This window comes from Rhopalosiphum maidis, chromosome 4 (genome assembly GCF_003676215.2).
Source record: "Rhopalosiphum maidis isolate BTI-1 chromosome 4, ASM367621v3, whole genome shotgun sequence".
Taxonomy (NCBI): Eukaryota; Metazoa; Arthropoda; class Insecta; order Hemiptera; family Aphididae; genus Rhopalosiphum; species Rhopalosiphum maidis.
Window position 1 is genome coordinate 49,382,250 of NC_040880.1, and position 13,639 is coordinate 49,395,888.

The 13,639-nt window shown below is 29.2% G+C and overlaps 1 protein-coding gene across 3 annotated transcripts in view; it reads right to left on the reverse strand.

The window, feature by feature from the left end:
• LOC113557189 (forkhead box protein N3-like) overlaps window positions 1-13,639 on the reverse strand; it is a 43,726-nt gene that overhangs the window by 12,740 nt on the left and 17,347 nt on the right. For 2 of the 3 annotated variants that reach the window (XM_026962554.1, XM_026962556.1), the window contains exons 2-4: window positions 13,320-13,622; window positions 4,523-4,659; window positions 2,973-3,096 (exon numbers count right to left, since the gene is read on the reverse strand). In XM_026962554.1, the coding sequence (XP_026818355.1) occupies window positions 2,973-3,096; window positions 4,523-4,659; window positions 13,320-13,587 (529 nt within the window). In that variant the 5' untranslated portion in view covers window positions 13,588-13,622. The remainder of the gene's footprint in view (window positions 1-2,972; window positions 3,097-4,522; window positions 4,660-13,319; window positions 13,623-13,639) is intronic. The other variant, XM_026962555.1, reaches the window with a different exon arrangement.

Consider the following 13,639-nt stretch of genomic DNA (forward strand, 5'->3'; position numbering starts at 1 on the left):
ATAGATTATGTATAACTGTTCCAGTAATAAAAATGATTTCTATTTAAATAAAAAATAATCTCAATAATCCACTAATATGTAACAAGTATAATTATATAAAGTAAATATTTATTTTATGCTTTAAAGGAAAGCCAATATTACTTTAATTATGTTACTGTTCTGTTTTAAATTATAAACTCTGTGTTATACATAACTAGGCTAAATTTATTACAATTAATTTCAAGTATATATATATAATATTGCCATATTATACTTTCTAATTTGAATATTATGCAGCATACTCATGTACACATATTTAAAGGTGCGCGATAAGATAATTTCTCGTGTATTTTTAAAACATAAATAGGTATGAATAAAATACTATATACAAGTTCCATAAGCATTATGAAAATTGTGATGGATACTTTATATAAAATAATAATTTGAGTAAGAAATACAGCTTAATTAATTTATAATTTTCTTATTTTTAATATCGATTGAATATGATACGGTAATTAACAACAAATATATAACACTTAATTTTACAAAATATAAAAGAAGTGAAATAAGAAGCCGGACAATTTAATAAAGGATATGATATTGGTGATGAACGAATTTATTATAACGTGAATAGGCATAACACGAGTTATACTTTAAAAAAAGTATCTATGATTTAATTTAATATCTTCCAACGAAACTAAATGTTTAAATCAACTGGTGTTTTAGTCTTAGCATCATATGGGAATATAATTATATCACGCCATTTAAATTCATAAAGTATTTATGTCTGAATATATTAATTAGTGTTAATACTTAAATGGAAGAAAAAATAGATAAAATAAAAATAGGATACAATAACCGAGAGCAAGGCACTCGTCTAATTTCATTCGATTCAGCACAAGATATGGTGGGTGGATTTTGGTGTTTAATGTAGCGATAACAGCAGAAAACGTAGGAAGAGTTGGGGATACAGTAATTTATATTTATATAATAATTATATAAATTATATCATGTTATTAATTATTTATATTACAATATTTTATTTATATTCTGAAAATCAGTACAAGTACGATAATAAAATATTTCAAAATATTGAATAAATCTGTCAAGCACCACCCTGAATATTTATGATTCGACGTAATTCGACAATATTCACCGTTGTTTAAAAATCGGTATGACACTTCCTGTTCCAGTGACTTCAAGAAAACGCTTTTTCCTTTTAGTTAGCTAAAAATATATCCAAGAAGTAAAACGGGTGAAAAACGATTAAACAGAATGACATTGTTATGGAAAAGACGTAAAAAGAATTCAACGATGAAATGGCAAAAATTCAAAGATGAATCGATTATATTTTTGTAAATATAATATAAAATAATAATAATAATTAATAACAAACAATACAATTATATGTTACAGGCATAGCGATTTGAAGAATTTTTTTTAAAAAAAAACATAAAAAGATCTTCCCCGTACGAAATTTTTTCTTACGCTCGCCCCTGGACTCTGGCCACAAAACGTAAAAACAATAAACTATACAGAAATGTATACAATCATTCAATACAATTCTTAACTAAGCTGGGTTAAAATTAAATTTGCCAATTTTTTAAAAAAAAATTACGATAGTTGTCTGTATAGTTTGAGACACTATTAAAAAAAATCGAAAAATGACCTTTATTCTACAGAATCTTAAAACGGCATTATGATATATGTCAGTTTTTATTTTTATTTTTGCTAACATACACTTTTTAAAATTCTATTGTATTTTTAATCGCATTATCGGCTTAAATGCTTTAAGCATTAGGGTATTTAATAGGCAAAGTCAGTACTAACTTCAAAAATGAAATAAAATGAATCATTATTAAAAAAAGAAAAATGAATACACTGTTTACAATTTTGATTAAATGTTAAGTATATATTATGTTAATGTACAGGATAATTTACAAAGCATATTCTTATATATATATTTGGAATTTTTAACATACTTAGACAATATTTTGAAAAAAATAATTTGATTTTTATACCATTTTAGAAGCGAAGCGTTCTGTGGTGAAACAAATGTTTTTTTAATGAGTTTGATTTATATTATAGGTACAATTATACATCAAAATTCCCATAAAAAAGATGTGCTAATATCAAAAAATTAATGCTAGAAAAATTTATTCTTGTTATTAAAAATGGCTTAGAGTTCGTACCGTTGCCTGTCGCTAAATTATATAAAAAGTCTAAGTATTTAAAAATATGGTATCAAGTATACTTGAAAATTTCAAAAAATAGAATTCATATAAATGCATAATTAAAGGAAAAATTACAATGAATTTGAGTGAATTATCTGGTATATACCATCATTTTTATAATCCGTAGGTTTACAATAATTGATATTGCAAGGGTAAAAACGTACATATCATTTCATTTTATATTTAACAAGTAACAATTAACTAACATTTTTATATAGTAGGTACCTACATATTAAACGTTTAAGTTAAACTGCTAAACCTTAAATAACAAAAAAACATTATTAATATAATAATAATATAAACTCTTCAATTATTAGTATCATACTTATTGTATGTTATTAATTATTACTTTTAATACACTTTAAATTTAGAAAAATTGAATAACGTCACATGAAAGCATTATTTTTTCCATACAGAAAATTTTTACTTATTAATAAAATTAAATAATTGTTTATATTACTTTTAAAATAAAATATATATAAGTAATTTAAAGGAATATCGTTATGGCTGGTTTGCCTTGCAAGTACCAATGATTATAATTTGTATTATATATTATAATACATATAAAGCGTGTGCATAATTGTTATACCCAACACTATTGTTCGTTATCCTCATTTACAAAACATTGGCCTGACCTAAATGTACAGAAAACGTTTTTCTTTTAAGAGAACTCGACTAACAATCCGTAACGAAAAGTACAGTCCCCTTTTATATATTGACTGTTTATTATGAATATATATATACACATTTTACTCTAACCTTTGAGCAGATTCTTGTTTTGCAGCCAACTTAGCGAAGTGAGGTCGTCGTCCTCGTTGTCATCCGTCGAGTTGCCTTTGTCTTTGTCACCGCCGACATAAACGTTTTCGGACGACAGTTCTTCCTGTAATTACATAAATACAAAACCGAATGATGAGTTTACTACGTCGATTGACACGAATATTGATAAATGATTTAATAGATATGGATATTATACATAATAATGACACGTCACCAGTATAATATGGTGGTACTATACGTGACCCCTAATAGGTAAATTGAATTATTCCAGACTACAGGGCAAGGATATAAAACGTCGTCGATGTATACAGTATGCGTATACTTGTGTGTGCGTGTGTATAAAAAGCTTCCCCCCTGGGAATAAATGAACATTTGTCGCATTGCTGGCCACTTGATAGTTGTCCAAGCACGTATCTTCGTCTTGTCTGTGCTTCTATTTATACTGACCCCTTGAGCGTTTTTAAAAATAAATCACTGCGGTTGTATCTCAGTCCATATAAAGCGACCTATCCATATGAATCTCCAGAAGATAATTTAGATACAATGATTGCAAGCATCGGAAACAATACTATAAGTTCTGAGTTCTAACGTTTTCACAATAAAAAGAAAAAAAATTGTAGCACGCAATTAAATTATGTCCTCAGAAATGTATTTTTGTACGTATTACGTAGTTATAACTTCTAACAATTCTTAACTTTACTAGGTTTACGAGTAGTATACATAGCACTATTGAACAGTGATTATATAGAAACCGTAGTGTATAGCATTTAATTAATATCTAAAATGTACATTTACAATTTACATAGACGGGTAAATGGCTATATAGTATAATTAGGTATTAGTATATTATAGTATATATATTATAAATTTAAATAACTACATTTCTATATTTATATAATATATAGTACATATGTAACAAACATATTTTAACAAATTGGATAATACATGTATTTTATATTCTATTGTATTTGTAAAGGTACTTTATTTTCATTGACGTCAATCTGTATAACGACAAAACCATAGTTTTAATACTCTCACAAGTTACAATCCCTCGTCTATTGGATCAATTTTATGATAGTAGTATGTTGTAAAAACATGAAAACTTGAACTTGGTTAATGGTTTAAGCTTCAATATTTATTTTATTTAGATATCTTTAAATAAATATTTTAAATTATATAAAATATTTTATTTTCTAAAAGATGCAAATTGTTTTTTTTAAACGGTCACAGCGTGGCATCTACATTGTTGTTAACAAAATTTTTGATGTACCTACTACCTACAATAACACACGATTTTAGGAATGTTACAGGTCTATAACAGAATAATACCTATAATGATGAATCGGAACTTTGTTGAAGATAGCAAATAATATTTATACTTAAAAATAATAGTGTCTACAATTTATCTGTTTTGAAATATGTATAATTTTCATAACAAAATTATTATTGCTTGGTTAAGTTATTTAGAAATTAATGTTTACTCATTTGGGTAAAATTTCGTAGAAGTCGTTTTCTCTTTAATAACTCACCCGGGCTGGGAAAGGACTAGCTGGCACTGTAACGAAGACTGTGGTGTTCATCATTGTAGCCGGACAGTTACTTAGAGCGGTTACACCCGTGTCTTCGTCCGGTCCTACTTGATCCGGTGCCATGTTTTCCAATTCAGCTAAAACCAATAAACGATGACATATTTTATTTCCAAACAAAAATAAGGGTAGAGGTTTTTATACATAATATTGCTATTATTTAAATAGGGGAATAGTCGATTTTTAAAATACACCGCGTCTAATCAATATTATCGCTATAATATCATCTGTAACGCGACCCGAAGCCATACTGCAGCAGACATTAGATGGTCTCCGTATTATTATTATCATGTGGTGAAAATTCGCTCAATTATTATAATTTGTATGTATAATAAATGTATACTATAGTCACTGAGATACCACATCATGTGGTATGTGAGTAATATTATTTTGTTTGGCGAACTAGTACAAACAACCAGTTTTCAGTGGGGCAATAATGACTCACGAATATAGCAATGGGCTGTGGAGAGAAAAGTAATATAGTGAGAGAGAAGATAGATAACGCATTATCCTATACACGTGTACAGTAATACACTATACACACACGCGCCAAATATACTGTAGGAGAAAATAATTCGGTCTCGTCCGGTTTCCATTTTAAGGCATAGATGACGATGCTGCCTATACAAAATGGAAAAAATGTACTATACTAAATGCAGTAAGTATACTGTATATACTGTAAAAAAGAAAAGACACCTTTTCCCCCTTACTTATAGCATACAATCCTTCGTCAGAGGGTGTTATGTGGGGAACAATCTTTTTTTTTTGGTCATATAACGCGTATAACAACAAATTGTTAGCTACCTATATAAATTAGTAATTGACATTTCTGTAAATTGTGATTCGAAATGAGATAATAATACACAGACAGAACAGACATCATATAAAACATCACTATAATAGCGTATAGTATGTATTTATACACCTTTATTACTTATACAGGTCTTTCAAATAGTGTATGGCAACTAATGGCGAGAATCGCATAGAAACAAACATTAATTCCTACCATTTTTGTCAAATGAGTTTTCTAAAATCTTGTATACCTCTGTATATAAACATCATAAACTCGTAGAAATGTGTATACCTAAACGAATACCTTAAAAAAAAATTAAATTGTGTTGATAGTATTTTTAATTGTACAATCATTATCGATGTGCAGTACGAATAATAATTGCAATGCATTAAAATCAAATTAACACTTTTTTTTATTACTGAACTATTTGCTATACCTATACAATTACTATAGAATCATACAGTGCTGGCTTAGCTATATAATATCCCAGACAGTTTTGCTTTTAAGTCGCATGCACATCGGTTTTGAAAAAAAAAAATTGTTATTATCCAAAGCAAAATACAGCAGCTTATATTGAACGGCAGCAATCAAGTCTCACTGTCTACGACGACTCGCCGGACCCTAATACGAGTTGGCACATGTCGTTGAACTTTTTAAGTTTATAATGTTAGCTGGTGCACACACAATAATTGTATACAGTAAACGAAACAATATCCAAACGTAGTTTATTTCGACGTCGGGCGGCGACGACGACGACTGCTCAGACACATCCCCCCCTACATATAATATAAACGTAACTCGTGTAAACGGTGCGAGTTTATCTATTTATTAATTTTTTTTCATTTGGACGAACGCCATGCGCGACGCGATTTTTGGTTTATTTCGACCTGCATGCTGCGCATTTAGTATCTACCGCGTGCTGTAACACATGATGCTATTTCGTATTAGATAAAAATATAATATAATAAATTTTATAAACCACAAACGTGAGGACGGACGGGACTGACGGAAGCACGCCGCAGCGATGTGCGACGTGGCGTTGTTCCTGTAGTCTGTACCACTGTACCAGTATCGGGTTTCAAACAACGGCGGCTCGATGCCATGGGGCCCGCATATCGCGCGCATAATATACCCTTTAATATGACCGCATAATAATATTAATATATATTTTATTGTATAGTTTGATGTTGTGATTGGGCGAGGGGGGGGGAATTTTAAATACCAGCAATAATATTACGCTGCGTACCTCTATAAATTAATAAATAATTCGCTCTCGAGACTTACAGCGGCTATATAAAAACTAAAATGTGCGGGTTCTGCACGACGAGAAGCACACCACGTACCCTTCGCAGTGTATTATGACGACCAAAAAAATATATTTTATTACGCCTTGGACATAGTTTATTTTTTCACCCGACACACAAATACATAGACATGCTCAGTTTAACAATACATAATAATATTTTATAATATAAAAAAATCTTTGGGCGGAAACTGCTTCGGTATTATAGTGCGGGTTTTCATATTCGAGCGGGGGATTCTCCGACGACGTGGACCGACCTACCGACCGACCGTCCGGCTCACCGACGTTATCTCGCCGACGGCGGCGGCAGTGACCCCGAAACGGCGGCATTCGGTTGCCCTAGCCGTTTAAAACCCACGGCGTCGACAACAACGTCGCCGCGCCTAGCGCCGCCGTCTCCGCGCGGTGAGCTGCTCACGACGATGCTATCGGTCTGCAGGTGGCGTGCGACGACGGTCGGCGAGCGCGGGTCAGGAATAGATGTTCTGCCAAAGACGTGGAAAACAATTAGCTTGGCCGGAGTAGCGAAAAAAAATTAGAGAGAAAAAAGAAAACATCGAAAAAGAGTTGCGCCTTAAAAGTTTCGTCGGAGCCACCAGCCACGTCCTTCCGCGCGGCACGCGGAGTGGCACACAGAATTAATTAATATAACGCATGCGTTTTTCAACACCCAAGCTCGTTCAACACAACCCTTTCTCCCCACTCATCCCGCAGACCGTGACTGAAGCGCACGCCGAATGGTTTAAGTGCGTGTTTAAACCTCGGCGACCACGTTAAACGCGCGCGCGATGTGTAAGCCGTTGAGATTGCTTCGTTTCTTTCATGTATACAGTATACAACATTGCACTTATATATTATATACATAATAACTACAACGTCATTAATGATATTACTGATATAAGTATATCTATTTAACCAATTCGTTTTGTTGGGTACAGCACAAATATAATACAAGATAGTTAGGCGACGACAATTATTATGATGCTCCGTCGTCAATACAACCATATTGTATCTATTCGTGTAACTATAATAACTATGTACAACACAATAATAAAATAATATTATACAATATACATTGCACACATGCATGGATATATGGGTCATGACGGAGATAGCATGTAATTATTGTATGTACCTATAAGGTACGTAGTAAGCCCGATGATAGTCGACATTGACCCTGGATTTGATGTTTAAAAAATACGTTTTTTTAAAAAATATTTTTATAAGCATAATAAATCTACTTACTATAGCTTAAATATTTACACCAGGTCCTATCATAGTATCATCAACGGAGAAACCAATAAAATCAAGATTAAACCATAAACTATTTTTAGTATATTTAATTTTAAAGGCTAATATAAAGAAAACGCTTGTACAGTGATTTTCAATACTAAATACTAAATACCTTTAAATACTATTTTTTTTTATCAATATATTATACAATTTTAAGATAATTGACATTATTTTTTAGAAATACCCAACTTATAAAACATTTTTATTTATCATTTAACTCTATCTTAATATTTATGTAAATCATAACTATAAAAGACAATTATAAAAAAAATATGTTATACGTTTTAATAAGTATTGTAAATTATAATTTTATATAATACTTTATAAATTGACTAAATTTTTTAAAGTTCTTAACTATAAAAATTACGTGCCGTAAAAATACAAATGTAATCTCAAAAATATTAGAATATAACTTGTGAACTTTGCTTTTAAGTTTAAATGTTTTAATGATGATGTAATGTTTATTTTTTAAAACATTTTTAGAAGCAAAACAAGTCATACATATAACATAATATTAAATATTATACATAATATTGAAAACTATTTTACTCAATTTTTTCACATAAAGAATAATAAGTAAATGTGATAACAAAGAGAAAATAAAATAAAACAAACATACATGTGACACAGAGTGAAGAATACCTCCATTAAAAGGAACTTCAAGAGGAGTATATAATATATATTCTAAATTTTAATTATAGATTTGCGTTAACTATAATTGAACTATGTAGAAGTAAAATGTATTCAAAATGAATAATATATTAATTTGTTTTATAGTTATTAAATTTATTAGATATTTTATTTTTAGTTATTTATTTATTTAATATAGACACGTAGTTAATGAAACCATCAAGGCTAACTAAAATTGCTATGATATTATTGTTTTAAAAGAATTTAAATACATAGACATTGATATTTGATTATAACAAGTTGGGAACGCTTACTCTACGAGTGTGCTAAATTCTCGGTCTCTGAACTTTTAAAACTACGCAATAAACTATAGTTATTTTAAAAAACAATTTGTTAACCTTTATATTTTAGTGCTTATTTTTATATTGGTTAATATCAATCTATATTAAATAATTATATTTTGAATTTTTTTTTTCGTACTGGCTAGTATAAATTTACTTTGAATAGAACTGTTAAAAGGTTTTAATACAAACAGTCGTAACTATGTACAGTATACTACAGACAATAAATAAATATCTTAACATAGTTAACATCAACAATCATAAATGTGTATTGGTAACTATAACGGATGGATAGATACAACGGGGATGTAAGGTGTTCTAAATTTATGTTTAGAAGTTTAAAAGAATATAACTAGTATATGTGATAGTATATGTTATACATTTTCTATAAAGATCTTATTAAAGAGTTACACAAAGAAGTAAAATTATGCTTTATTAAATTTGAATATTTATACATTTATTATTAAGCTACGTTATCTTTTTCTTAACTTCCTGTTTATATTTTAACATTAATGCATAAAGTAATTTAGTTATAAACTTATAAATATATATGTGTGTTAATATGTATTAAATATAAAAATGTTATAATTTGATAAAATATAATTATATTTCTATGTACTCTTTAATACGATTGATTTTTATAATATTGCTTTCGTTAAAAATTTTTTTTCTAATACCCTTGTAATACGTTCCAAATATTTGTGAAAATGTAAATATTTATAATAATTACAGTTTAATTGATTAATAAAAACACAGTATATTATTACTAACTGTAATTTAGCCAATTTAATAAATTTAGGTAAATCCAATCATAATATAGTTGCATTATTTTATTTTGCTGATATTGAATTATAAGATAGTATTATTCTAGTAATTTTAGGGTATCCCTTAAACATTTTTGTTTTATTATTAATTTAAATGATACAATAAATAAAAATATATATAAATAGGTAACAAATATGAAGTATAATAGGTGAAGAATTAATTTGTAAACAATTGTGAAATTTTCTTGTATAACCTATTGTTTTATTTTTATATATATTATTATACATTTCATAATTACAAAAATAAGTAATTGCATTTTAATTTAATTTCAACTTTCAAATGTATTATTTTTTTTTAATAAATGCCATGTTCTTTATAATTTATAATATTATTTAGGGTTTAGTAAAAGTTTATTCATTTTTATAAAAATTCTTGAATTTCAATTATTTTAGTGAAAAAATACAACCAAACAACTTTTTACTATTATATATTTATTCACATAGTGTTTAGATTTGTTTTTTTAACGTGTAGCTATAATATGATGTGTTCCATTGCAGAATAAGCTGTCACGTAATGTGTCATTATACAGATTGTGTAATACATTTTCAAAGTTTTAATCAAGGACAGCTAAAGCTTATATATAATGGTGCATTATAAATGGACATTAGGTAAATATGCAGTAGGCATACTTAGATAATTAATATTACCAACCCGTACAAGTTAAAAAAATGTTGTGATTTAATCGTGTGCTCTGTGTGATGCATAATTATATTGGTAAACAACTATCTCGCATTTTATTTGTTAACTTGTAAAATAACTGAATTGATTAATAATAAATCGTATAAAAAATACAGGTTCATAATCAATAACTGAATCATTCTTTGAAAACTAACATCTCCATTGGGGGTATATATTAAGAACGATATATACATAAATAGTAGTACAGCGCATATATTATATTATATTATATTATATACATAAATAGATATATTACAATATTGTTAACATACAAAACAAATATTGATTTATGACACTCATATTTCTGACTAATGCGTTATGATAAAAGCTATAATAGGTACATAAATATATATATATAAAATGTATATTGGATATATCACATGTTGTAATATTTAAAAATAAAAACAGCACTATATTATTTTTATGTAATTAAATTTAATTAGGATCTGTACGGTATAATATATTTTTTTTAAATGTTAAAAAATTATAAAATTTTGCAATAAAACATTATTTTGTATTATTATGTATATATTATTAATTAGTTTGAATAATATCTATGTGACTATGACAGCATAAAAATAAAACATGTAGGTATCTCAAATTCGAACATAACAAGTAATTAGAATTTGTAATTGAATGATACTTAGTTTTTATTTCATCAATAATATTATATCTATACAATTGTATCTATATTTCCTACGCCGCACCTATAAATTATAATATTACTTATTATTATGAAATCTTTGCGGACATAATTTTTTTTTATAACGAATTCGCATAATAGTCATAATAATACAATATTTTATATTCATTATATTCTATATGCACTGCCCACAGAAATGTAGGAAATCTATATATTATGTGTGTATATATATAATATAGATAACCTAATCTAACCTATTTAAAAATATTAGCCTTCGATAAGTAAACTTTAATCGAATGTAGTACCTAATAATACATTGTCAAAACGTTATTAACGATATTCAATTACATTTAGGTCTAGACAGAATTAAAATTCCGATAATAAAGATCAATTCATTTGATATACACTGTCCACAATAATATCATCATGAGACACGAATTTAACACGCAATATGGCCGTGGTGGTACACAGATGCAGATTTCCAAGACTGCAGTGAAATAATCATCATCGACTATCTTATGTATACCGCGTATGAAATACATTTTGGTAAACAATTTCGACGTATTATGTATATTAAAATTACAATATTACGTCGGTCGGATCGCAATCATAAAACCGCATTATTATAGTCACAAACACGCGAGAGAAAATACGGCTTAAACCAGTATAAAGTATAGGATTAATTTTTATTTTAACTACAATGAAATTTTTTACTATATGTTAATTAAATCCTAACCAGTCATCGTCACACAATATCATTATTGTATTGTTTATAGGGAAACCTTCGTTGTGCACGCTCGCGGTATCGTTTTCCGACCGTTTCGATACAACGAAAAATAATAGTAAAAAAATTATAAGCTACTACGACCGACCACGATAACATAATAATTTCAAATTACATTTAGCGTTGCTAACAACAACAATAATAATACCGACGCGTGTATACAGGTCGACTGGTGGGGCGTCAGCGGTTGCCACAATAAACCGATGCGTTTATATAGGTAACAAGATCGCGTTTCTGGGTCACCATGGTACACGCGCGGTTTATTGGAAAACTTTAGGAACGAACGTTTGTATAGCTGCGCTCACGTATAACTGCAGCCTGCAGGTACGCAATCGCATAGTGGAAGAAAAGAGAATATAAAGGTAAGTCTGTTTCTAATTTTTGAGATACTATATGGTGTGAGTAATGATGCAGATATTAAAGGAATCAAAAAAAAATAATAATGAATGCAAACGCTACGGAAAAAGATGAAAGATTTAATCTTAAATTGAAAACATAATCTATTTATGTATTATAATGCGTAACACATATGTTTTTAATATTTTATGTATAATTTATTTAAACAATTCTCAAGATGATAATACAAATCTGGTCATTAAAAATCTAATTTTTTCTTCTGGTAAAAAACCTATTAAATTTAATAATATTAAAGTATAAGATGAACTGTAGTAAATATAATATAAGTACTACATGGCAAAGATTGGGAGCCTGATCCTATAAATTCCCTTAGAACTATCCATCAAATCCGGTGATTCAAACATCGGTCAACTATAATATGAGTAATGCGTATAATTGTAAATTCTAAATAACAAACTAAAAACGCAAGACAAGTATACTTCAAATTAAAAGAACGCTTCAATACCTCAAATTATGATAACATTTTAGAAAGAGCTTACTCTTTTTTTTTATATAAAATGATACAATAATTATTACTAGGTATAATCTATACATAGATAAAAGACTACGAGTATACCAAGTTCTCTAATAATTTACAAAATAACACTAGATTCATATAATTCAAACAACATTAATTTTAAATATGTTTTATATTTTTTAAAAGTATACTTAATATATAATATAATTTATCACGATTAGAAAAATAATCAAAATCTTTATAGTCACTCGTCATTTGTACCTAATCCATATTTGCTAAAATAATTTTAAATAAGTATATACGTGAAAAATACAATATAAAGATTTGAAAGGACTATATTGATGGAGGGAGAGCTGCTTTTAGCCCTCCCAAGTCTCCTCTATATTTCTTACTTCTTGTATTACACATACAAGACAGTTGTACGATACACAACACATTATGATAATATAATGTAACAATATACGTATGTAAGTAGTTAAAGTTGTAAATACTTAGTGCGATGATCGACTTTAATACTTTGGGTATAGTTATAGATATATTATTATGTAATATGTGATGGGGATTCCCGTGCATTACCGTTGGTCCACAGGCTGCCGGCGATGTTTCGCATCACCGTGTCCACCCTGTTCCGCCGGTCCCGGTGCGCCCGCGTGTCGCGTTCCCTTTCCTTCTTGCGGTACTCCGGGTCGTTCCTCTGTTCCCGACGGGCTCGCGTGTTTCGCGCCCGCTCCGCCAGCCGGTATACCGGGTCGGCCCGCCTCAACCTCTGCAACTCCCTACGCCTGTCCCGTCTGCGCTGACGTGACAATGCCTTCTGTTCGTCCGACAACCGAGGCGGCGCCATCCACCGTCGCCGCCACCGCAACCGATCGCCGCCTCCTTCAACACACACACAC